The sequence below is a fragment of the Sturnus vulgaris genome, chromosome 20 (assembly GCF_052056855.1).
Source record: "Sturnus vulgaris isolate bStuVul1 chromosome 20, bStuVul1.hap1, whole genome shotgun sequence".
NCBI lineage: Eukaryota > Metazoa > Chordata > Aves > Passeriformes > Sturnidae > Sturnus > Sturnus vulgaris.
Window position 1 is genome coordinate 401,552 of NC_142262.1, and position 24,009 is coordinate 425,560.

The window sequence follows — 24,009 nt, forward strand, 5'->3', positions numbered from 1 at the left end:
GGGGTGGCAGGTGGAGCCGTGCAGCCCCTGCCAACTGCTGTGCTGCAAACAGCACACTCATGCTGGTGGCTATTTTTAGGCCACCCTCCTCATGCTCCCTGGTCTGAGCAGAGCTCCAACACCAGGCCTCTGAGTGGCCCTCCTGCCCTGTGACCAACCCCTGCTGTCTCACTGACCACGGCCAGGAAGACGTCGCAGAATGCTCTGGTAGAAAATACACACACAGATTATTTATCATTAAGTTATTTATTAACGAAGTGGCAGCAATGCCTTCCCTAGCCCTGGGGAAAAGCCCAGGCCTGGTGCTCATGAGTAGTTATTCTCACCTGTAACATGGTGGCAGCAGGGGGAGTTCAGGCAGCTCTTGGAGCCCTCCAGGCTGCAGGCAAACAGCAACCCTGGACTCAGATGCAGAGGCCTGGCTTGGCCAGAACAAAGAGCTACTGCTCTGAGCCTGGGATGCTGGCTTCCAGGAAAAAACACTTTTGCAGGGAATAAAGAAGCAACAACCTTCCAGCATCTGAGTCAAACAAAGAGGGAAGAGGATCTTCCAGTCAGCTTAGAGCAGACTAAGAGTTAGCCTCGAGAATTTTGGAAGGCTGAGGAAGGAACAAGAGACATGACTAGAGTGAAAAAGCAGCTCTTTAGAGAGCCCCTATACCAAGCAGCTGGATCTTCCCTGGAATAATTGTCCAATCCAACTCTGGGCCTTTAAACCCCTCACAGGTAACATAGCACCAAAGTGGCAGTACCAGCCTTGAACCTCAGAAAAACCCCTGAATTTGAAGGAGGCTCTTCCTGGGACCAGCTCCTCCAAAGGAGTCTGTCACAGCCTGCTAGAACACAGCCAGCCCTTTGAGGTTCAACACCTCAGAAGAGTCAGCTGCTAGGCCTCCTTCACCTTCTTCTGTTTCAACAAAATTGACAAGGCAGTAACACCAGAGGGCATGCTGGCAGAGAGGCTGGGGGCCTGCCCAGGGCTGGGCTGCCACCCGTGTCAGTTTAAAAGCTGTGTCACAGCTCTGTGACAAGCAACAAATTGCTTCAGACTGTTACAAAAGGAAACTAAAATTTACATTTAAAAATATAATTACATTGTATACACTGGCTGTACATTGTCTTGAGAAACCTGGCATTTAGCAACAGCGCATTAGAGAAAGGCTGCATTCAGAGGCACCAGAAGCAGCAGCAGGGCCCGCCTGAGCACAGTTAGACCACGGGGACAGCTAGCCAGAGCCACGGTGAGCGGCAGAAGTGCTGTAGCCTGGCTGCACGTGTAGTGCCCCAGGACCTGTGTGTGGCAGCATCCGTAACTGTGCTTGTCTCTCCTTGTTCTGAGATGGGAACTCACTCTAGCCAGGCTTTTACTTCAGCTTCCACCAGCACCAGGCTTGGTGGATCCTCGGGCGTGGCGCTTGGTGCGGGGAGGTTGGGTAGGGAGGGCTGAGGCACTGCACAGTTGCTGAAGTAGAGAGAGGCAGACCCGGTGCCTGTGAGCCACAGCACTGAGCTCCCTTCCCCTCCATTTTCCCAGCAGTCAAGTGAAGATCTTGCGAGGGACAGCTGTCTCCAGCTGCCTCAGGCCCAGGGGCACGTTCTCCTTGTTCTCTGGCCCAGCCTGCTGGGGTCGCATGCGGAAGTAGCAGGCTCGGCACACGGAGTGGTACTTGTCGGCTCCTCCAATCACTTCAACCTGGCAGGGAAATTCGGGGAGTGACTGCAGAGCCCAGCTCCCTGGAGGGAGTTTCTCTGTACCAGCAGGACTGGCAAGGAGAAGCAGTTTCTGTTTCAAGAGGACTCACCTCCCGCTCTGCTCCCAGCCTCTTGGTGTAGGAGGCCTCCCGGAAGCACTCCATGCACACGGCGTTCAGCTTCACCACGCTCTCTGCCAGCGGCACCAGGTTCAGGATGCTCCCAAAGGCCTGTGTGAGACAGCAGGGAAGATGCTGCTGGGTGGGTTCCACAAGGGTCCCAAAGCAACTGGTGTACCAAAATGAGTGTTTAACCTTTCTCTGGAAGGTCCCATCCAGAGCAGCAACAATGACGGTTTTCCCAGTGTTGGCCATTGTCTCGCAGAACTCCACGATGTCTGGGAACTGGAGGAGGTACAGGCACATTGTAAGGAAGGATAGGGGGCAGCACTTGGCTCCAGATCCCACAGTGCATGCCCAGACAGCAGCACCAGGAACAAGGAAGATCAGAGTTCCTGCTGCTGCCCTGTCTGTGAAATGGGCTCCAGTCCCACTGTCCTCTGTAGGGACTACACGGAAGGAGGGCTTGACTAGAAACACACGGATCAAACCGCCCCAGGGCCTTACTTCCCACCCTCTCCTGCAAAGGACACAGACCTTGGTCTGCACAGGGTGTACCGAGGAGTGCGTGTCCCGCAGAGCCCAGCGCACCCACCCCAGCCAGGCACTTACGAACTGGCCCTCATCGATGCCGATGACGGCGGCGCCCAGCGCTTCCTGGTACACGTCCTGGAGGAGCCCGGCGGGCACGGCGTCCATGGTGCTCCTGTGGGCAGGGAGGGAGTGAGCGGGACAGGCCAGGCAGCCCCGTGGAACTGGGGTGTCCTCCCGCCCGGGGAACTCACTTGTCGTGTGTGGAGACCCCGGAAGAGCTGTAGCGCGTGTCCTTGGCATACTTCACCAGCAGACACCGGTACTGGGCGAGCTGGAACCGCCGCACTCGCCGCATGAGCTCCGTGCTGCAAGACACGGTGTCAGCGGGGCTCGGCCTCAGCCTCAGCCCGCCGCCGGCCCGTGCCCCCCGCCCTGCGCCCCCCGCTCCGCGCCTACCTCTTCCCGGAGAACATGGGCCCGAAGATCACCTAAGGGCAGAACAACGGGGTCACAACAGCAGTCAGCGGGAAGCCCCGGCTCCACCCAGTGCCGGTGCGGCCCCCTGGCCCCGCAGCTCCCTCAGCCCGGTGACCCGGCGCGGCACCTATACCTGCCCGTGCCCGGGGCAGAGCCGTACCCGAAGCGCGGGAGCGTTGCCGTTGCTGCATCTGTTCCCACACCGGTGCCTCAGGGTGGCACCTGTATCTACCCCCAGCCCTGCACACCGTACCTGTATCTGCCCGCGGGGCCGGCTGGGGGAGCCGGGATGAACACCGGGCACCGTCAGGCAGTTCATGGTGGACTGTCTGCCCGAGCCCGCGCGCGCCGCTCCGCCGCGGCCGCCTCAGCCAATTGGAGAAGGCCTCCCGCCCACGCGCCGCCGCGCTGGCCAATCGCGAAAGGGTCTGCGGCGCCGCGCGGCAGCGCTGCCCAATGGGGCCAAGGGCGCCAAAATTTTTATTTTCCTGCTCCCGCCGGCTCCGCCCCCGGTGGCGAGTGGCCAGTGGGAGACGGCCCCGCCCGCGGGCCTCGCCTCCCCGCTCTGGCCCCGCCCCCGGGCTCGAGCCTCGCCTCCGGGGCGGCCAATGGGAGCGGGCCCGGCCACACCCCGCTCAGGCCCCGCCCCTCGGCGGGCAGGCGGCACCGGGATCGGAACCTGCACCGGCACCGGGAGCGGCACCGGGATCGGGACTGGCACCGGGATCGGAACCTGCACCGGCACCGGGAGCGGCACCGGGATCGGGACTGGCACCGGGATCGGAACCTGCACCGGGAGCGGACGCACCATGGGCGGGTGGCGGGATATGTCCGCGGAGGTACGGGCTCCGAGGCAGTGCCCGCGGGTGGGCAGAGCGCGGTTCTCGCCCGGGCCCCGCCGCAGCCCCGCTGCCTCCCCGCAGGCTCTGGAGGACCATTACTCTCCCAGTCGCTGGTCCCCCCGCCTGGACCGGGACACCATCATCGACGCGCACCTCGCGGTGACGGCGGCAGGTGCGGAACGTGCGGCGCCGGGAGAGCGGCTGCGCTCGGTGCCACGGCCCCTTGCTCCACCGCCTCCCCCCTAGGAACCGAACGGGCCCGGGCCAGCGTGAAGACCTTGCTGCACGTCCCCTACGGCAACGGGGACCGGGAGAAGCTGGACATCTATTTTCCCACGGACCTTTCTGAAAGTGAGTGGCGGGGGTGGCGGGGATGGGAATGGGCAAGGTGGACACTGGGCTCACCCCCCGCTGTGCTGCGCAGCCTTCCCGGTTCTGGTCTACATCCACGGCGGATACTGGCAGTGCTTGAGGTGAGGTGGGCTGTCGGTGAGAGATCTTCGGGAAGGGACCCCCTCACCAACTCTTGCTGACCCCTTCTCCTGACACTGGGACTTGCTCTGGGTACGCGGGGTCTGAGCAGTCCCCAGCTGGCCCTGCAGCCTGTCAGCATCTCTCTCCCTCAGTAAGGACGACTCGGGATTTGCAGCCCCCCCGCTGGTGTCGCAGGGGGTGGCAGTGGTGGCCGTGGGGTATGACATAGCCCCTGAAGGTAAGTGCTGCCCTGCAGAGGCTGCAGCTGCCTGCATGGCCCAGCGCGCTCCAAGCCTGCCCTTTGTCCTCTGCTCAGGCCACATGGACGCCATGGTGCTGCAGGTGCGCCGCAGCCTCGTCTTCCTGGTGCAGCAGTACCCCAGGATCAGGTGGGCAGCTCCAGGCTGGGAGTGGCTGAGAGGGGAAAACAAGGCCTGCAGTGGGACAAAGGCTTTGGCACCTTGGTCCAAGCACTGGGCAGTGCCTGTGGCCACAATCCCCTGTCACTGCACAGGCAGCAGCTGATGGATTGGGAAATATCTGAGCTGGCGCATTTGGGCTGTGGCACCTCCTCTGCACAGAGCAAAGCCTGCCTGGGTGTCCCTGGGTGTCCCTCTCAGTCGCTCCCTCCTTTCAGAGGCATTTACTTGTGCGGACACTCAGCAGGGGCCCACCTGGCGGCCATGGTGCTGTCCACAGACTGGACTGAATTCCAAGTGGTGCCAGATATCAAAGGTAGCGTTGCCATGTCCCAGAATAGGGTTGGGAGAAGAACTGATCTCCACACCTGGGACAAGGCTGCGGGGCTGTGGACCCCAGCTATCTGATTATGAAGTCCCCAGGGCAGTGGAGTGCCCCAGGCTGCAGCTCCTCACCTGCCAGTGCCTCTGCCTGCAGGAGCAGTGCTGGTGAGCGGCGTGTATGACCTGGAGCCCATCCTGCACACCTACGTGAACGATGCTCTGAACATGAGCCGGTGAGCTCACACGCTGTGGGGACAGCCATGGGGACACAGCACAGGCAGGCCAACCTCAGTGGCTCTGCAGCCACTCCATCCCACGCCTGCCCCAGCTGGTGAGTCCAGCTGACGGCACGGGTGGAGTAAAGGGCTGCATCAGCTGCCCCCGGCGTGACTCCTGCAGGGAGGTGGCCCAGAGGAACAGCCCCATGAGACACGTCCCCACGGCAGTGCCAGCAGCCTGTGAGGTGCTCGTGGCTGTGGCCCAGCATGACTCCCCAGAGTTTCGCAGGCAATCACAGGAGTACAGCCAGGTGAGCACCAGGCAGTCGCAGGACTGAAGCCAGGTGAGCTCCAGCAGCACCCTGCTTGGCTCTGGTTGGGACACTGCTCCAGGCAGCCCTCACCAACGTGCCCAACCAGGAAGAAGACTTCTGTGCTGAACCAGAGCAGTTTCTGGCTCACTGGAGGACACCAGTCCTTGCCAACACATTATTCCTGCTGCTTGTCCAGGGCAGGTGGAGTTTGGGGGTCCATCCTGCCGGCACTGCTCTCTCCACAGGCCCTGCGTGCAGCAGGCTGGTCTGTCTCTCTGCTGGATCTGGCTGGTGTGGATCACTTTGATGTTATTGAGAAGTTGTCGGAGGATAGCTACATCCTCACTCAGGTAGGTAGGAGGGCTGTGCCAAGGTGGATCACCTGCCAGAAGGTGCAGGGTCAGGGGCGTCTCACAGGCGTTCCTGTGGTTCCTCATTCCAGGTGATTCTGAACATGATTTCAAGAGCATGACGGCATGTCAGGAGTAAACAGAGGGTGACCATGGCCCTGTGTGGTGGCGTCCCCCTTCCTGCTGCCTCCTCGGTCTAACAGAGAGTGACCACTGCCTCAGACCCCCATTGTGCCCTCTCTGCTCAGCCCAGTCTAGGCTGGTGCCCCTTCCCTGGGGTGTTCCTGCCCACTGGAGTGCAGGGGACTGAGGGCAGCAAGGCTCTGTATGGGCAGCTGGATCATGAAGTTTGTTCCCTCAGTGTCCTTTAAACTGCACATTGGCAATACAAAATAAAATGGGAATTACTGCTGCCGGGGGTAGTGCTTCCCAGGGAGCCAGTGAGTGCACACCCAAAGGAACTGCTGCTGAGAGAATCCCTTCTTCCAGTGCAGAGTTCTGGGACTTGCTGACCCAGATCATGACAGCTGGGGAGGCCACCTGCTGCTGTGGGGCAGAATGACATAAGCCTCTGTGAATGGGAGTGACAGAGCCATCTGGGCCAGACTTATCCTCCTGGGACAGTCCTGGCCAGACACAAACCTTGGCATTGCTGTGCAGCAGCCTTGGTCCTGTGGCTGAGATGCTTCCATGTCCTCATGAGCATTTGTCCTTCCTTGGCTGTGATGATGTCCCTGCTGCAGAGCAAGGAAAGGAGCATAATTCAGGGAAAACACCCTGCACAGCTACAGTACCACCAAAACGTGTTTATTTTGTGCACTGACTGCCTCAAGGGCTGAGATCTCCACTAGGCTGGGCTGACATTGGTTTGTCAGGCTGCCTGTGAGGGCTGATGTCAAGTTTCAGATGGCTGGGAACACATCTGGAGCACAAAGGGGCTGGTCCCGGTCCTTGCTTTGGGCTGCCTGACTGCTGCAGAATGCTGGCAAGTGCTCAGGCTCCCCCAGTGCCTGGAGGCGTTGGATGCAGTCCCAAGGCCAATTCCTCCTGGCACTTCCTGGCCACAAATTCCAGTTTTCTCCTGGCGAGCTCGGTGTGATGGGCCGAGATGTCGCGGTGCCAGACGGCGCGCGCAGTCCGTGCTGACCAGGGCAGCAGCAGCACGCTGACAGCCTGCCCCGTCTCAGCCTCCTCCTCCTCGCTGACGGCACGCAGGCGGTCACAGAGCTCGGCAGGGGACGGCCAGGGCCCCTGGACATTTACCATCACAATGTTGGTCTCCACTGCTGCCAGGTTGATGGAACAGAGGGGAGAGTCCAGTACGTGGATTCCTGCGGGAGGCCGAGGTGATGCATTGCCCTGGAAGAGGCTCCCTGCCCCAGCCCGCCCCAGGTTCTGGATGAAGGAGAGCCCTTCCTCCCCCCTGTGGTACCACGGTCACTGAGCACAGCACGGGGACAGTGATGGCATGATCCCAGCAGGATCCTCACCCAGCTGGAGACCCAGTGCAGCCATGCAGGGATGGTGCCCAAGGCACCAGTAGGGCAGTATTGCCGGGCAGTGCCAGGCGTGCTGTTAGCTCCCAGCACACTCGGCGCCCTGAGGTACCTTCTGCGAAGCGCCGGGCATTGTCGTGGTCCCTGCGCAGTGTCACCTGTGCGTGCTGCAGCCCGAGGCGGGCAGCGGCCGCCAGCACTCCCGCCTGCCGCATGCCCCCGCCCAGCAGCTTCCGCACACGCCAGGCCTCGCTGACAAACTCCCTGCACCCGGCCAGCACCGCCCCAGCCGGGGCGCCCAGGCCCTGCAGAACCACCAGCAGGGTCACTCCAGCTGTCCCAGGGCAGCTGCCCCTCCTGGGCTGGGGCCCAGCCTGCCAGGGGTGTTCTTAGCCCAACATCTGCAAACACCAGCTTGTGCTGGCCTCTGCCAGCCCTGGGGACCCCTCCCCACACAAGCAGACCTTGGAGAAGCAGAGGGACACAGAGTCACAGTGCTGGGCAATCCGAGCTGGCTCCACACCCTGGGCCACTGCTGCATTCATCAGTCGTGCACCGTCCATGTGCACCCGCAGCCCGTAACGGTCTGCAAGCCCCCGGACCTGGCAGTCAGAGGGACAGCTGGTTTGGGAGGGACACTGGGGCATCCAGTGCCACCACGAGCCATGCTCTGAGCTCCCGTGTCCCCGCAGTGCCACTGTACAGGGCCCAGCTGCCCACGCCAGGCAGGACTGTACCAGCACCATCTATGGGCTCTCACCTGGCTGAGATAGGTGAGGGGCAGTGCCCGGCCCCCCGCCGAGCTGTGCGTGTTCTCCAGACAGATGAGCTCAGGCCGCGGGTAGTACTGGCTGCCGTGGGCCTCACGGATGGCCAGCTCCAGCTGCTCCAGGTCCAACGTGCCATTGGGCAGATCAGGCAGTGCCTGGGAGTGCACACCGGCCACCTGTGCCCAGGGCAGGGCAGAGCATGGAACTGGCAGGGGACAGCGGTGGAGCACGGGGGCTCCAGCCCTCTGTCCCCTCCACCGGCCGTGTACAGTCCCACCCGTGCTGCAGCCCGTGGCTTGGCACAGCAATCCCGGTGATGCTCTGGCAGCGATCCTCCGCCTGGCCCGGCCCTGGCAGCCAGAGGAGGGCAGCACGCGGCCACCCTCCTGCCCTGCGAGCGCTGCCACCAGCGCCACCAGCGCCACCAGTGCCATAAGTGCCACAGTGCCCACCGTGACTGCCCGCCGCGCTCACCTGCGCGGCCCCGCCGTGCTCGTACAGGTGCAGGTGCGTGTCCTGGCCCAGGAACAGCTGAGCCCCCCTGCGCTGGCAGTGGCACATCACTGGGAGAGAACGGCCGTGAGGGACGGGGCTGAAGGCAGCACCCCACAGCCTCGGGGCACGAGGGGCTGCGAGTGCGGCCCCGGACTCACCAGCGATGAGGTTGGCCATGGTGGCCGTGGGCAAGAACAGAGCCGAGTCCATACCCAGGATCCCCGCGGCCAGGCGCTGCAGCTCTGCGGGGGGACACGGATGTCCTGGGGAATGGCGCTGGGCTGTCCCCGGGGCTTGGGGACCCCTCAGGGCCCGGCTGTCCCCGCACCGGGGGCTGGCAGGCAGGGACCCCGCGGCTGGCCCGTCCCCTCCGCGCACCGTTCACCGTCGGGTCCTCCCCGTAGTCGTCGTCGCCCACGGCGGCGCGGGCCATGGCGCGGCGCATCCCCGCGCACGGCCGGGTCACCGTGTCGCTCCGCAGGTCCACGGTAACCGGGGAGCCCCTGGGCACCCCCCCGGGTACCCCCTTGGGCCCGGGCAGCCGCCCCCGCCGCAGCACCGCCCGCATCGCCGGGACCTCCCCCCGCAAGGGCTCCCGGGAGGAGGCGGGATCGCCCGTCTCGGGATCGCCTGTCCCGGGATCGCCTGTCCTGGACACGGGGCTCGCACACGCGGGGCGGGCACGGGGCAGCGGCTCCCGTCGGGGCTGCCTCGGAACGCCGTCCCTACGAGCCTCCCATGCCTCCATCTCCCATCGCACGGGCGGGGGCTGCCCCGGCTCTGTCCCGTCCCGCTTTGCCCTCGCTTTGCCGGGATCCCATCCTGGGTGTCCGACGGAAGGGAGCGACAGGGGGATCTCCCAGAGTCTTTCCACGGCTGAGCAGGAATTACCCGCGCCCTGCTGCCAGCAAGGCTGGCACGGCACAGGGTGGTCTGGCCGATGGGAACCGGCTCCGGCCCTGGCAGCACCGACGCCAGTCGGATGGCACCGCAGGTGGGCTGGCACTGCAGCGCTGCTCCGGGATCTCTGGGCAGCTTCACAGACCTCGGCACTCTCTGCCTGCTCTGCTCCACCAGCCTCTTGGCAGAAACCCCCACTGCCCCTCAGCGAAGGGCATTTGTCCAAAGCAGTAGCGAGACCCCCTCACCTGCCCCGGTTGGGCTGGACCAGCCGGCCCGTACTCCCTGCTGCTGGCACGGTGAGGGCACCACTCTGCAGCACCCAGCGCCTCTCCGGGCATTTGCAGGGTACCAATAGGGCAGGTGCATGAGGGTGCCTCTTCCCCTCAGGGGCATATGCTGCCCAGCCCCTGCCCACCTGTGTTAGTGCTGTGCTCCAGCCACCTGTGCTATGCTGTGCCTTCTCTCCCTCTGCCATGTCCCCCCAGCCTTGGCCACCCAGGTGCCCTATCCTGAGCCCCCTGCAGCCGCCCCACTGTGCCTGCTCTGCTCATACGCCTGCCTGTCCATGGAGCCCCCTCCCTCACTATCACCTGTCGCCCCCCGTGCTGTCAGCCCCGCAGATGAGTGAGCCATAAACAGTCCTTCAGGAGACGTTTTTCACACTCAGGGCCACATGTTAACAGTTTTTCTTTATTTACTGCCTCCATTTCCTCTTTGTTCCAGGAACTTGTCCTCCAACTTCAAGCTGCTCATGATTAGGCAAAAAGGCCTCTAATCTCCCCGATCTGATTTACCGTCACTGAGAGCAGACGCTTCCCGTTACTGGCCCTGGACCTGGGAGCATGGACAGCTGAGCCGTGCCGGCTGCTGAGCCCAGCTGAGCCTCCCCAAAGCTGCCCCGCCACACACACACCGCCTTCCCGGCAGCTTCCTCTTCCAGTAAGCGCTGGGCAGTGCAGCCGGTCACGCCGCAGGTGAAGGGCTGGGGGAAGAGCAGCTGTGGGGCCCAAGGCCAGGGATCCCCCCTCCACCTGGGGAGGCTGCTGTAGGGCAGGGCAGGCTTTGGAAACACTTTCTGTGCTTGGAAGGGCTGGATGGCTGGAGCATCCCTCAGCATGGCCTTCCCAGCCACTCACCCATCCACTCCCAAGGCACCTGACGGGGAGGTTGATTGCCCTGGTGTGCCCAAAGCTGAAGGGGTCTGCTGTGGGCAGCCCCCCCAGCCCAGTGAGGGTCTGGAGCCAAGCAGGGGCTCTTTCACTGGGCAGCAGCCACAGTTTCTGCAGGACTGTGCAGTGTGGCTGGGTGTCTTCCACAGATCCCCTTGTCTTTCAGCCCTGTGCCTTTCCCTGGGACTTCGGTCTGGGACCTGCCTTGGGGGTCTGCCCTTGCTACGAGCACCCACAGAGCTGCCCCTGCATGTGACCCAGCAGGGCCACGGTGGGGCTTGGTGGGGCCAGCACTGGGACCATGGAAGCGTTTGTGGCCTTACATGGAGCGGCTGAACTGAGGCCATGGGAGCTGGGCAGAGGGTGGGCAGTGCCAGCATCTGGCCAGGGGCTTGGCTGGCAGCTGGGGACTAGCAGGGAGCTCACCCAGGACCACACTGCACCACAGGACTGCAGTCACCACCTGCCCACACCAGCTCCTGTGGTGGGCTAAGCCCCTGCCCCGCTGGGCTCAGCTCCTGCTCCAGTCGTGCCTCCCCAGGGCTAAAATTAGCAGCTGAGGCCTGGCTGGGGAGCCGGGAGTGGAGCCCAGATCCCACCGCGGAGGATCGGGTTTCCCCCCTCCCTACCACAGGCCTGGCAACCACTGGGGCCGATTCCCGGAGCTGGGCCCCCCCTGCTACCAGCCCCACTGGCAGCCCCATCCCAGGGCTGCCAGGCCCAGCAGCTTGATCTGCACGTCCCCAGGGCTGAGCCCTGGCGCATCCCGGCTGCAGGAGGCTCAGGAGGGGCTGTGGGATGGGGGAGCACGGCGCTGCAGCTCCCGGGGCATCACCGGGCTGGGGCTGAGCCCTCTGCTCCTGGCACTCATGGCTGCCCTGGGACAGGCTGGCGACAGGCTCAGCTCCCAGCCTTCTAAGCAGAGCCGGTGGCTGTGGCCATGGAGGTGTCAGTGGCCCAGGCAATGCCCCGGGGGGCTTGTGCTGAGTGCCAAGGGCTGACTCAGGACCTGGCAGTGACCGTAACATGCTCACCATGAGCTTGGGGTGTTTCCTGTCAGGCTGCCTTAGCCCTACGGCCACACTGTCCGTGCTGCCCGTGCTGCTCACGCCGTCTGCCCTTTGGGCTCCGTGGCTCGTCCGAGCGGGCTGGCACTGGCGCTGCCCGTTCTGGAGGGGCCCGGTCCCACCCGGGCCGAGGCAGTGCCGTCCCTCACCCTCGGGGAACCCGAGCCACGGAGCCGAGCAGTTCGCTGCTGCCGGGAGCGGCGGGAGCGGCGGGAGCGGCGGCTCCAGGCTTAGCCGGGTCGGGTCGGGTCCCACCCGCCGCACTCCGGGGGTCCCGGTGCCGGTGACATGTCCCGAGCTGCGGCACCGGCCGAGCTGCGGCCCGGGACAGGCGCCGACGGATACAGTGCCGGGGCTGCCGGGGCCGTGTCCGGTGCGATAACCGGGGCCGTGGGGCCGTGTCCGGTGCCGGGGCTGTCCCGGGAGCCCCGCGCGAGGCCCGTCCGCAGCCGGGGCTCGGTGGCCGCGTGGTCCCGGCCGGTGCCCCGTCCCCAGCCCGCGGGTGCCCCCCCCCCCCCTCCGCCGGCAGCGACTTTTCCAGTAAAACCGCCGCAGAGATCCCGGCTTCCCGACAGGCCCGGCCTCCGCGCCGGGGGGGCGCCGGCCGCCCTTAACCCTTCCCGGCCCGGCCTCCCGGGCTGCCCGCCCGACGGGCGGCTCCAAACCGGGACCCGCCCGGTTCTGCCCGGCCCGGCCCGGCCCGGCCCGGCGGCTCCGGGACCTGCGTGGGACTGTGCCCGCTGGCCGGGGGCAGCCGGACCCGCCGTGCACCGGGACAGGCTCGGCCCCGGGGGGGTTCCGGCCCCCCAGCCCATCGTGTCCCGCATGCCGAGGGATTCCCTTCTCAGGGTGCACCTGGACAGCGGCTGTTCTCCGGGGCAGAGCGAATAATCCAAGGGCCAAAGAGCCGGAGAACCGTGGGGGAAAAGCCGCCCTGCACGGGGTGCCCCGGTGGGGCTGTGGGGACGGGGCAGCCGGGGGTCCCCGGCACAGCCCGGGTGGTGCTGGGGAGCTCCAGGCACCCTGGGACAGCGCTGGAGCTGGTCACGGCTGAAGGCTGTGCCCGCTCCACATCCCCGTTCAGCGCTCCCTGGGGCCACTGCGGGCGGGTGGGCACACCCAGGGGTGGGCAGGCACCGGGGGTCCGTGCCCAGACCTGTGCCCGGCCGTCCCCGCCGTGCCCTGCCTGCCACCAGCTGCTGCACTGGCTGAGCCAGGGCTGAGGGAAGTGCTCTAATTGTTTTCTCTGTGGCCCGAGATGAATAATTGAGAGGTCTTTGAGGAGAATTAATTAGCCCGTTTATTGGCAGTAAATGCTTTTCTCCAGATGATGAAATAGATCCTGAGCCACACGTGGAGCAGGCAGATGCAGGTCATTGATGCTGCTCTGGAGCATGCCGGTGCCAGGTCCAAAGGCCAGCCGTGCTCCTGTCCCATGCCCACCGTGGACAGGCACCCTGGTTCTGCCTCCCACAGCCTCCCACGCTGCCTTGCGTGCCCAGAGCTCACTGCACCATGGCCAGCACTTTGTGTGGGGCGCCTGGTGTTGGTGGGAGCAGGGGGCACTGGGAGGCAGGCAGGGTTCTGCAGCAGAGGGGAAGCCCTTTGCCCCATCATGCACATGGAGCTTCCTCCTTCCCCCTGGCGCACATCCTGTCCTGGGGGCTCCCTCCCTGTGCAGACCTTGATGTGTGCCTTTGTGTCTCTTTCTCTTCTCTTCTCTTCTCTTCTCTTCTCTTCTCTTCTCTTCTCTTCTCTTCTCTTCTCTTCTCTTCTCTTCTCTTCTCTTCTCTTCTCTTCTCTTCTCTTCTCTTCTCTTCTCTTCTCTTCTCTTCTCTTTCTCTTGTCCTGAATGCCAGGATGGTGCCAATTTGGGGCTTGTAGCCTGCACCTCCTCCTTACCGCCTCCTCTTCCTCCTTCTACCCTGGGTATGGGGTGAAGGGCCTTGCAGGGCCAGAAATGCTTAAACAAGGATTTCCTTGTTGCTGCAGGAGCTGTTTGCCTTCTCCCGGGCCAGCCGTTAATGAGGTTTGGCAGGAGGCACTGTCAGCCCCAGCCATTGGATTTCTATAAATCAGCCTGGAGCTGATGTGTGGGGCTGGGATGGAGCTGCTCGATCTTGGTGCATGGGACTTGAGCTCATGGGTCCTGAGAGCCCTTCTGGGAGTGGAACAATCTGGCATGGTGGAGAGGGGCAGGGGCTGAGTGGGACAAGGGGCTGCTTCCCACCAGGCAGGTCAGCCACTTTGTGCATTTCCAGGAATGGCAGAAAGTGCAAAGCAAAAAATAAAGCAAATTCCTACAGCTGAGGTGCTTTGTCCTGATCTTTCTCACACGCCCACCTTTTTTACCAAGATGCAGGGAGGTGGCTGGGTGCTCTGAACTGGGATGATGATCCTGCCCTGCCTTGGGGTGGGGGGCTGTGGCTGTGTGTCCCTGGGCACCCTCAGGCATGCAAAGTAGGGCAGGCAAATAATCCAGGTTCCTGGGAAGCATTTGCTACTTCCTCCTGCTGGGAAGCAATGCCACAGGGGCAGGGCTGGCATGTGGGCCCTGGTGTGCTGGCTGTCACTGGCACAGGGACGCTGCCAGGGCTGCAGCTCCTGTGGCTCCTGGACTGCCGAGCTGCCCCGTCCCTGGGGACACAGGCCATGTCCATCCTGGGACACCTGAAGTGTGGCAGGGAGCAGGTTCCCATTGCAAGGGGTCTCCCGGGAACGGCTGCTCCTGGCAGCCCTGTGTGCAGCAACCCTTATCTCTGGTTTCCCTCAGCCATTCACTCTGCTCTCCTCACCTGTGGGACGGTTTGTTTGGGAGCTGGCACAGCCCATCTGAGCTGTGCCAGGCTGAGAGGAGCCACAAGTCTCAAAGGTGATGTTTAATTTCCTGCTCTGAGTGTGCTTCCCCCTTATCCAAAAACACCTCTGCACTCCCTCAGTTCTCACAGTTTCTGCTGTGTGTGGAAAATGAGAGAATCCCCAGTCCCAGCATGGCTGCAGGGCTCCTTGGGGTCACCACAGCCTGCTGGGAAAGCTCTGGCCCCCTTCTCACCTCCTCTCTAGTAGCGTGGACCATGGTGGGGCAGCCCCTGGGCCAGTGGTGTCCCCCCAAAGCAGGACAGCACCAGGGTGGTGGCAGTGGCAGCTGGCAGGGGTTTTCCAGGAGCTGCCTTTCCATCTGCAGCCTTGTGCCTCCACCCTGCCAGCATTCCCTACACCCTGGGGAACGACAGCCCTAATGGGATGTGCCTGGTCGTAGCAGAGGGGAAATGCTCCATGGGAGCCCCCACTGCAGCTGACACCTTCACTTCCCCTCTCTGCTCCTGCTCGTGGGTGCGAGGGCAGCTGGAGGCTCCGAGGCAGCTGATCAGTGCAGCGCTGAGCAGGGGGGCTCTGGGGAGCCCTCGGCCCCGTGGGGACCCACTCGCCACAGGGGCAGCTCTGGGGGTGGGCAGCTGCTCCCTGCCCTTTGGCCTCTCCATCAGCTGCAGGGCTCGCTCCGTGCCGGGGACAGGGACCCTCCGTGCTGGGACCCCCGTGCCCGCAGTCCTCAGCCATTGCTGCAAAGCCGGGGCTGGGAACAGCAACCCCGGAGAGAGGTTGTGCAAGAAGGGGGGACCCGGGAGGGCACGGGCGGCCAGTGTTGAAATTCCATGCTCTTACAGAAAAGCCCCCGGGCAGAATTCCTGACAGGGGTGATTCATCCCCCACTGGAAGCGATGACTTTGCCTCTCCAGTAAACACTCCTCAGTTCAGCGGGGTGCCACTGCTGGTCCTGCCACCCGCCCTGGGGTGACAAGGCTTCCCTGAGCAGTGCAGGGGTGCTGAGCAGGGCCAGGGGGGCAGTGGGCGACTGGGAGCCAAGCGCTGGGCAGCAGAGCGGTGGGCACCAAGGGCAAAACGGAATCCTTGGCCGCCTGCCCCGGCTGCCACCCAAACCCGGCGCGGGCCATCGCTGTTGCCAGGTGCTTTGGAGGCCCCATCTCCCGCTGGTGAGGGCACACGGGACAGCCTTTTCCAGGAAGCACGCGAGGGCAGCCAGGCTGTGGAGTTCCCGACAGCAGCTCTGGTTTTAATAACAGCAAATCAATGTGCTTCCTCCCTGGCCTCCCCCTCCAGTGGCTTCCCCATAAGGCAAAACAACCCATGTGAGAGCCCCAGCTCTGGTCATAGTACGTGGGGCTCTGAGTGCTGATGGCCCACGCCTGCCTGCCCTGCCTGCTGCAGCCTGTGCCAGCATGCTGCCTGCACCCCAGCCCTGCTGCAGGGAGGGAAGGTTGGGGGTCCTCAGTGCCCCTGCCCACCACTGCTGTGCCCACCCCCTGCACAGGAGGTTGCTGCCTGCAGGGCTGCTCCGTGGCTGGACATTCCCAGCTGCTCCAGCGTCTTGCCTCCCCAGTCCAGCCCCGTGCTGTGATTCCGCCTCCTCCCCGTGGGTTTGCACAAACCTCGCGCTTGCTTTGTGCTTGTTTTGAGAACAGATTAGTCATGGCTCTGAGCTGGCTTCCAGCAAATGCACAACAGCACCATGGAAAAACGAGAACAGTGAAGTGATGACTCAGCAGGGCTCCCACTCCGTCCCTGGGGTGCCAATTGTCCCTGCTCCTGACTGGCCCCAGCACCAGTGAAGACCACCCCGGGATGCCACAGCTGGGCCAGGGTGGGTGGGCGATGGCAGGAAAGAGCCAGGGGCAGTGCTTGCCTGGAAGCTGCAATAGTGCTGGCAGGGTGGGACACCGGGCCCTTGGGGGTGACAAGCAGCCTCCTCCCCTTCCCCTGGCCCCTCCTGCACCTGGCAGGTGGGCACCCCCCTCCAGCCTGCTGGCACTTGCTGCCCCAAACCGCCAGTGTGCGTGTGGCTGGAACATCCCGCTGCTGGCAGCTCCAGCTCGGTGCCCAGCACGCCTGGTGGGCTCTGGGGATGCCACAGCGATGGGTGGCTGCTTGGATCCTGCCAGGACCTCCGCGGGCTGGGGATCCCTGGCTGTGTGGGCTCAGCACTCAGCCCCAGCCCCGGGGCCCTCCTGGCCGCCACCTGCGCGGCGGTGCCGGGAACCCCGGGGCGGGCCCTTACCGTACCTCACACCTTGCTCTGCAGCCCTTCCCTGCCCTGCCTTGGCTGGCTGCCCGGCAGCACAGCGGGTTGCCAAGCCTCATTGCCAGGTGGCTTATCGTGATCCCATGGCGCTGGACACCAATTGGTGTCGGCTGCCAAGGATGAACAATGTAATTACTGGAATTACAGTAAAGCGCTCCCATTCCCACTCGTTAAATGCTGAGACAGGGCCCCTGGGTTCTTCTGGGGAGCATCTGCTCCAGCTGTGCCCTCTGCCAGCCACATACCCCATCATTGCCCAAGAGGCGCCACTGGCACCCACCACCCTCACCCAGCTGGTGTGGCTGGAGTTGCTCTGTGCTGGTGGTCACCAGAGCCATGGCACGGGCAGAGCCCACCAGGCTGGTGGGGACCTTCAGGCCCCCCAGCTTTGTGCACTGGTGAGGAGGGAGCAGGCAAGGAGGGCAAGGCTGGATTGCAGGGTCCCACATCCAGGAGCTCCATCCCCAGCCACGTGTGGCTCAGCCACTGCTGGCTCCTGTGCCGTGGCCAAGGCCAGGACTGATGTGAGGCCAAGGGATGCTCCAAGGCTAGGGTTTGGCACCTGCCCATGGCTGCTCTGCCAGGGTCATCCAAGGACTCTGTGCTGCTGTGCTGGGCAAGCACACTCCAGGCAGCTGGCAGCTTTCTGTGCCCATGGTGTGCCATGTGCCCAGGAATGACCACAGCCCGTGCTTGGCACACCACTGCTCCCTGCGAGGGCAGGTGCAAAAGCAGCGTCACCCTGGGCCCGGGTCTGTGCCAGGGAGCAGAGCTGGGGCCAGGGGCTGGGGGCTGGGGCAGAGCAGCTCGCAGAGCTGCTGATGGAAGGAGTGAGGAATCCACAGCTGCTGGCTCCCTGGAGCTGGCCGGGTCTGGCTGGGGAAGCAGCAACAAAGCAGGGTTTCCATGGGGATGTACACAGCCTGCTGGGCTCAGCTGCATCCCGAAATACTTCCTGGCCTGGGCACAGGGTCCTGCTGCCACCCCCTGCTCCCTGCCTGGCCCAGGGAGAGCCAGGGCCAAGCCAGCCCCTGTGGCTCTCTCAGCCACCAAAGCTCTGCTTCAGGTCACCAGCAGCTGAGCTGCCATCAGGACAAGGACTTCGAGCAGTAGCTTGAGTGCAGAGGCCCAAGATGAGGGGCTCTGGGGACACAGAGCTGCAGCCCTGCTCCTCCTCCAGCCCATGCAGCTGTGTCTTGTCCTGGGCCTGCACCTGGGACCACCACTGCCAGCCCTGGGCTCTGCCACAGAGCTCATGCTTGTGCTTCCCGGCAGCTCAGTGGGAGCAGATGTCCCCGTCCCTGTTCCCGAGTGTCCCCATGGCCCTTGCCTGCAGAGGAATTGCCACGTAAGGAGCAGGTGGTGCCATTTACAGTAAGTCCCCAGCTGCTGCACAGCCCTTTCCTGCATTCTACTGGGAAACGTAGTGGTAGACGTGGGAATGTCCTGGCTCAGCAGAGCCAAGCAGGAAGAAGTGTGTGAGGGGAGTGCCGCGAGGTCGGGGTGTTCACGGCGAGCCCGGCTGTGCCGCCAGGGACCTGCGCTGCTGCGTCCACTGCCCCTTCCTTGGGGTCCCGCCTGGGGCTGGGGAGCCTTCATGGCTCTGTCCTGCTTCCCTGTGGCCAGCTGGATTTTCTGCATGGTTGGTGTAGCCACCAGAGCCGCGGTGCTGGCCGAGCCCCCCGCCGCAATCTCCGGCTGCGGTGGTTTCCTGTTTTGGCTCTGCAGAGGCTGGTACACACCAGAGCAGGTTTCCTGCACCCCTGACCCCACAGGGCTCAGGTTCACCATCCCAGCAGACGCTTCCTTCTTGTGCCAGTAATGAGCCAGCAGTGTGATGGGAAGCATTGGTGCCTACCCTGCACCCCACGGGGAGGCCAGGCTGAGGCAGGACAGGGGGTTGCAGGGGCTGTGGGGCAGCAGCCTGTCCCTGCTGACCATTCTTCTGTGCCCCAGCACCTTGTCAGGCTCTCACCCTGCTCTGCATGGCCACCATCACACATGGAGGAGCTGATGGCACCGGGACCATGCACTTAGAGCTGCACTGGGGTCTGCTGGTCCTGCTTGGTGCCCAGTCCCAGGAGATCTGGGGTGGGGAGAGCTGCAGGACTCCAGTGTCCCAGCCCTGCTTCTGGAGCCCTGTGCAAATTCCTGTCTGGCTCCTGGCCCTATCACACGGTGTCAGGGACTGATCTCCCTGATAACATCTTCCCCATCCAGGAGCCCTCCCGGGGGAGCTCAGCTGCCCCAGCCCTGGTGAAGGGCAGAGGGGAACTGCCTGTGAGACATGCCTGATAGACTGCTTACGAAATGCAGGGCCAAGTCCGCTCAGCTGCTCTGGAGCAGAGTGAGGTTTGTGAAACCTTCAGCAGGGATTTGCCCACCGGCCGCCGCGTCACTGCTGCCGCGAGCTTGGCGTTATTCCAAGAAACCCGTGGAGCTGGCGGAGCTTCCCGGATTCTTGATTCAGCCGCGGGTTGCAGCACGGCGAGGGAAGAGGCCCTTTGGTCGGCAATGCCAGGGCCCTTCTGGGAAGTGAAGAAGCTGGGGCTGTTCCCACAGAGATGGGAAGGCTGGGGTCTGGCTGGGGGGACTTGGGCAGGGTCACTGTGGGCAGCCTGGCTGCTGTCCCTGGGGGCAGCTTCCCACCCTGCCCCACCATGTGGTGCTGGGAACCCCTTGCTCTGCTAGGAGGGCTGGGTGTGCTCATAAACCCCCCGGGCCCTGTTTTTCATCCCCTGATTCACCTCGTCCTGCCCGAGGGAGTGCCGATGCTCCTGCCAGCTGGGGGCTGCTGTGCCTGCACCGCTGCTCCCACCCCATCGCTGGCATGGGGCCGGGAGTCGCCGGTGCTGCTGGGAGCCCTAAACTCAGGGATGTGCCTCGGCAGGGCCTGGCAGGCGGCCACCCGTGCGCGTGGACATTCCTGGCATAGCTGCAGCGGGTGCCTGGGCAGGCCATGGCACTTCCTGGCAGCACGCGTGCCACAGCCCCACGTCGCGGCCCCAAAATAGTCCCTGGGACTGTGCCATGCCCACAGCCTGGGCCAGCATGCTCACCATCCCTCTGGTCCGGGCTGATTCCTAAGGAAATCCTTTTCCTAGCAGCCGGGGTTCCCCGGGGGGGCGGGAGCACTGCTCATGATGCCAGGCATAATGCCTACAGTGTGGAGATGCAGACTGGGACCCGGGCACAAAGCACCTGGGCACAGCCTGCTCTTCAGAGACAGCGGCTCTGGGGGAGGTCTGGGGGGGCTGACCTGCTCCCAGGGGATCACCCACACCCCTGGATTCAGCTCTTCAGCCAGGCACTGCACTGCACACCAGCCTGACACAGCTGCAGGTTTAACCCCACACCTACTTCATGCCCCTCGCAGCAGGAGATAGGAGCTTCTGTGGGCAAGGACATCCCCAGGAGATAATTGAATCCTCTCCTCTCCCTTGGGCATCTGTGCCTGGCTGGGGTTCTGCACACGACAGAGCTTTTCTCTCCGTGCTGTGGGGGTGACCAGTACCTTGGCACCCCCTACCCCGAGCCCACCACACTCCCAGAGGGGGCACCTGCAGACCCTTTCCTACCCGTGCCTCTCAGTGCGTGCAGCTCCTCACCCTGGAATGTGCCAAAACAGGGCTGGGGAAGGCAGGACCCGCTCAGCCCTTCACGAGCGCTGGAGCTGTGCCAGTGGCCAGCCCTGGCCACCAGCTGGGCCCCTCCTGTGCCCAGGGCCATGTCTGCTGTCCCGTGGTTGCACCACGTGCGCGAGCCAGGAGCAGATCCCGTCCTGGTGGCCTGGCTGGCGGAGCAGTCGCAGGGCTCAGACATACCTGAGTGTGGGGCAGAGCTTACGCAGCCGGGCTGAGTCACCGCGGCGGGATCACCCGGCATGGACAGCGGCTCCAGGAAACGGCGCTTACGTGGTGTAAACACATCCCAGCATTGTGCCGGGGCCAAGCGGCCTCAGGGGTGCAAGAGAAATCAAACTAGATCTGATGTTTTTCATTAAAAAATAGTGCTCTTTATTATAAATTATGGAAACGTTTTCTTTCTGAATATAAATATAAATATGTGCAAAGTTTCATCTGAGTTTGGTTTTGGTTGAATTTTCAAGCATTGTTTTGCTCAGCCCTCAAGGCTGGAGGTGAAGATGGAATCTTTATAAAAGACAGTGATTCACGTTGGCCTGTAAACATCCCTTCGGTTAAAAAAATAAGAATAAAAATTAAAAAAAGCCAGAAAACCCAACCACTTCTCTGGGCGGACGCAGAAAAGCACTCACGAGATGACACGCTCCAGGGGACCGTCCTGCTGCGTTCCTGCAGGAATGGTCCCTACAGAGCAGCACAGCTGGGGTCTGTGGGATGGCTGGGCAGAGGTGGGGTGTGACTGTCGGGAGGAAGGGCCCAGCGCCCTCGGGTGATCCTTGCAGATGCGGTTGTGTGGGACTCAGCAGCATCGGGACGCGACGCTTCCCCTCCAGCTTCACAGCACATCAGCAGGACCGTCATTGCGCAGTGTCACCAACTGGCGTGCACTAACCCCGGCCGCGGGGCACGGAGGGTATTAAGGCTTAGTCCCCTGGAAAACGGCAACGCGGGGCAAAGGCATCGACCTCTTAGGCTGGGACTCGGTGTGAAAGGAGCTTTCACCCACAAGGAGGCAGCAAGAGGTACAGTATGGGCAAAAAACACCTTCCCCTTAAAACTGAGGAAAAGTGATCAGGCACTCCTGGGCTCCAGTGCTTTCCATTTCTGAGGGTGGAAGGGACTCTGGCCAAGACACTCCCAGGATGGGGCTGGTGGGGCACACATTCCCCCGTGCTGTGGGAGCTGTCCTGGCTGCCCAAGCCCACAGGGGCTTTGCCACTGGGTTCACTGTAACATCCACAGTTTTGTCAGAGCCATCTCCTTCCTTGTGGAGAGGAGGTGCCACGCTTGTTGAGGAGTCCCCCCCAGCACCAAGGGTGCCCAGCAATGCTGGCCACAGCCCTGAGCCCATGGCAGCTTGCCCCAGTTACTCCTCTCTCCTTCCCGCAAGGAGAGGGTTGGCATGCCCTGCCAGCTCCTGTGCTGGTGGGGCATTGTGCCTGTCCCCTGTTCTTGTGCTTCTAGCATGTGACCTTGCTCCGCTGGCCCCTTACAGAGGGGCATCGTACTGGTCCAGGAACTCCTTGATGGGGGCCGGCAGCTGAGTCATCTTCTCATAGGAGTCCAGGTGCCCGTTGACAGTCTTGCGGCAGAGGTGCTGCAGGGTGGAGACACTCGAGGAGAGCGGGCGGCTCAGCACCAGGGGGATCTTCTCGCCGCCTGAGTAGATGTAGTAGGTGCGCTTGGGGTGCAGGGCCCCCCCAGGCTGCTCAGGGACGGCGCAGGGTGTGGGTGGCATGTAGTGATGGACCAGCTTGAGCACGCAGTCAAAGCGGGGCACGGGCTGGCTGCTGTGGGGATCACTCTGCAGGGAGAAGCTGCCGCCCTCGCACTGGATGCGCAGGTTCTTGGTGCCCGACTCCGTCTTGACGCTGAGGGTGAAGAAGTGCCTCTGGTCCGAGCTGTCCCTGATGAGGAAGGTGCCAGCCGGCTCGGTGCTCAGCAGCAGGTTGGCCTCACCACCTGTCACCGTGCTCCAGTAGAAGCCGCTCTCCTGCAGCTTGCGCACGGTGTTCACCACCAGCTGGTACTCGCTCTTGGAGCTGAATGTCTTGAGGCGCAGGCTGGTGTCGAGGGGGCGGCTCATCCCGGCGGCGGGGAACTTGCTGTGGGTGACCATGGCGCAGGGAGCCAGCTTCGTGTGCTCTGGATGCTGCTGCCAGCAGCAGCCGCTGCTACACCATCACCTGCGGCACAGAGAGCGGTGAGCCCCGGCACTCCGTTCCCCGACTCTCCCTTCCCGGGAACCCCCGGTTCCTCGCTGTTATCCTCCCGCAGCAACAGCGCTCCCGGTCTCCGGCAATCCCCTTCCACAGCTCTCATTTCCCAGAAAAACCGGCAGCCCCTCCTGCCCAGCTCTCTCTTCCCGTGAACCGGCAGCACCTATCCCTGACTCTCCCTTCCCGGGGGATCCGGCAGCTCCCGTTCCCGGCTGCTGTCCTCCCGCGGCACCGGCACCCCCGGGAGCACCGGCACACCTGCTGCCTCCCGCTCTCTCCCCTCTCCAGGAGCACCGCTTCTGATGCGCTCCTGCCCTCCCACTCCCGGGGGCACATCGTTACCCCAGTCCACCGCTTATCGCCCCGCTGAGGCACCAACATCCCCGGCGATCCCCTTCCCTGGGCAGCACCGGCATCCCTGCTCCTCCTCGGCGATCGCCCCCCCGAAGGTCCCGGCGCCCCCGGCTGTCCCCCCGAGCTCTCCGGGACTCCGTCCCGCTGCCGTACCTGTGTCGCGGGAGCCGGTCCTGGCGGCGGAGCGGGGCCAGTGCGCGGCGGCGAAGCTGCCGAGGCGGCCCGGGGCGGTCTCTTATAGCAGGCGCAGCGCCCGCCCTCGGGTTCCTGGAACTGCGCGGCTTCTTGTAACGCGGCGGCACCGCCCGCGCCCCGCCCGGCCCGGCCCGGCCCGGCCCGGCCCCCGGCGCCCCGCCAGCCCCTGCTCTGCCAGCCCCGGGCCCCCGGCGTGGCCCCGCCGGCCCCAGCCCCGGCCCTTCCCGCTCCGGCCCCGGCCCCGGCAGCCCGTTCTGGGCAGGGCTGCCCCCGCCCCTCTGCCTGCGGGGAAACGGAGAGCCCCGGTCCGACCCCCCCGGCGCCTTCGCCGTCTCCCGCCAGTGCTGGGGCAGCCGGGCCGGGGCCCGCCCTGATGGGGAGTTTGGGCTGGGTTGATGGGGGTACACCGGAGGGGTACAGCGGAGCGGGGGCTGCCGATCCCACGTTCCCAGCCCTGATTTCCAGGCCTCGGGGTACCCTCGGTCTGGAGACAAGGGGGGATCGGCACCCGGGGCTGTGCGAGGGCTCCCGGCTCCGATCCCCGCGCCCGAGCCCCGCTTCGGGCGGCGGTGGCTCCGAGAGCCCCAGGACGCTCCGTGCGGTTGGTGTTGGGCCGATCTGCGGGGCCGTGGCCCCCTGCCCGTGGCCGCTCGCCCGGGGCTCTGTCCGAGGGGGTTCCTCACCCTCAGCCGGAGCCCCGGTGGGGACGGTGCCCGGCGGGAGGAACGGCGCCGGAGCTCCCTTCCCCATCCATTTGGCAATTGTTGGTTCCGAGGTCGCACACAACCCGAGCTCTGTCCGTCGGTTTATTTTAAACAGTTTAATTTGCCCCGGAG

The 24,009-nt window shown here is 64.0% G+C and overlaps 4 protein-coding genes across 6 annotated transcripts; 1 reads left to right on the forward strand and 3 right to left on the reverse strand.

Annotated features, from left to right (window-relative positions):
• Positions 1-230: 230 nt before the first annotated feature.
• Positions 231-3,240, reverse strand: TK1 (thymidine kinase 1). The gene is made up of 7 exons (XM_014887550.2): positions 3,076-3,240; positions 2,802-2,833; positions 2,597-2,710; positions 2,424-2,517; positions 2,007-2,096; positions 1,803-1,922; positions 231-1,693 (listed from the first exon to the last, which is right to left on the reverse strand). Exons 1-7 carry the CDS (start codon positions 3,139-3,141, stop codon positions 1,538-1,540), a joined length of 672 nt encoding a protein of 223 aa, XP_014743036.1. The 5' UTR covers positions 3,142-3,240; the 3' UTR covers positions 231-1,537.
• A 242-nt stretch (positions 3,241-3,482) lies between these two features.
• Positions 3,483-6,176, forward strand: AFMID (arylformamidase). 2 transcript variants are annotated; one of them, XM_088176707.1, is made up of 11 exons: positions 3,483-3,661; positions 3,746-3,836; positions 3,911-4,015; positions 4,089-4,137; positions 4,291-4,376; positions 4,455-4,527; positions 4,776-4,873; positions 5,036-5,114; positions 5,281-5,410; positions 5,610-5,763; positions 5,856-6,176. In XM_088176707.1, the coding sequence occupies exons 1-10, from the start codon at positions 3,632-3,634 to the stop codon at positions 5,718-5,720; spliced, it is 852 nt and encodes a 283-aa protein (XP_088032833.1). In that variant the 5' UTR covers positions 3,483-3,631; the 3' UTR covers positions 5,721-5,763; positions 5,856-6,176. The 2 variants fall into 2 exon arrangements, with proteins under 2 accessions (XP_088032833.1, XP_014743033.1); XM_014887547.2 differs by having other exon boundaries at positions 5,659-5,763.
• A 373-nt stretch (positions 6,177-6,549) lies between these two features.
• Positions 6,550-9,844, reverse strand: LOC106859953 (uncharacterized). Of its 2 annotated transcripts, XM_014887545.2 has the most exons (7): positions 8,903-9,844; positions 8,683-8,766; positions 8,504-8,592; positions 8,020-8,205; positions 7,724-7,861; positions 7,372-7,564; positions 6,550-7,094 (listed from the first exon to the last, which is right to left on the reverse strand). In XM_014887545.2, exons 1-7 carry the CDS (start codon positions 9,270-9,272, stop codon positions 6,757-6,759), a joined length of 1,398 nt encoding a protein of 465 aa, XP_014743031.2. In that variant the 5' UTR covers positions 9,273-9,844; the 3' UTR covers positions 6,550-6,756. The 2 variants fall into 2 exon arrangements, with proteins under 2 accessions (XP_014743031.2, XP_088032831.1); XM_088176705.1 differs by having other exon boundaries at positions 8,504-8,766.
• A 10,909-nt stretch (positions 9,845-20,753) lies between these two features.
• On the reverse strand, positions 20,754-23,246 carry SOCS3 (suppressor of cytokine signaling 3). Its single transcript, XM_014887562.2, has 2 exons — positions 23,132-23,246; positions 20,754-22,591 (listed from the first exon to the last, which is right to left on the reverse strand). The coding sequence occupies exon 2, from the start codon at positions 22,522-22,524 to the stop codon at positions 21,895-21,897; it is 630 nt and encodes a 209-aa protein (XP_014743048.1). The 5' UTR covers positions 22,525-22,591; positions 23,132-23,246; the 3' UTR covers positions 20,754-21,894.
• Between the last annotated feature and the right edge of the window lie 763 nt (positions 23,247-24,009).

Bases quoted from the DNA above. Each gene is read 5' to 3' on its own strand.
- LOC106859953 (XM_088176705.1), bottom strand. From the start codon at position 9,272: ATGGAGGCATGGGAGGCTCGTAGGGACGGCGTTCCGAGGCAGCCCCGA. The intron at 8,206-8,503 runs GTGAGCGCGGCG...CCCTGGGCACAG, and splicing joins AGCACGGCGGGGCCGCGCAG to GTGGCCGGTGTGCACTCCCA. The intron at 7,565-7,723 runs GTCTGCTTGTGT...GTGGTTCTGCAG, and splicing joins TGTCCCTCTGCTTCTCCAAG to GGCCTGGGCGCCCCGGCTGG.
- AFMID (XM_014887547.2), top strand. From the start codon at position 3,632: ATGGGCGGGTGGCGGGATATGTCCGCGGAG. The intron at 4,138-4,290 runs GTGAGGTGGGCT...TCTCTCCCTCAG, and splicing joins GGATACTGGCAGTGCTTGAG to TAAGGACGACTCGGGATTTG. The intron at 4,377-4,454 runs GTAAGTGCTGCC...TCCTCTGCTCAG, and splicing joins GTATGACATAGCCCCTGAAG to GCCACATGGACGCCATGGTG.
- TK1 (XM_014887550.2), bottom strand. From the start codon at position 3,141: ATGAACTGCCTGACGGTGCCCGGTGTTCATCCCGGCTCCCCCAGCCGG. The intron at 2,834-3,075 runs GTACGGTGTGCA...TTCTGCCCTTAG, and splicing joins GGCCCCGCGGGCAGATACAG to GTGATCTTCGGGCCCATGTT. The intron at 1,694-1,802 runs GTGAGTCCTCTT...TTTCCCTGCCAG, and splicing joins GGCTGGGAGCAGAGCGGGAG to GTTGAAGTGATTGGAGGAGC.
- SOCS3 (XM_014887562.2), bottom strand. From the start codon at position 22,524: ATGGTCACCCACAGCAAGTTCCCCGCCGCCGGGATGAGCCGCCCCCTC.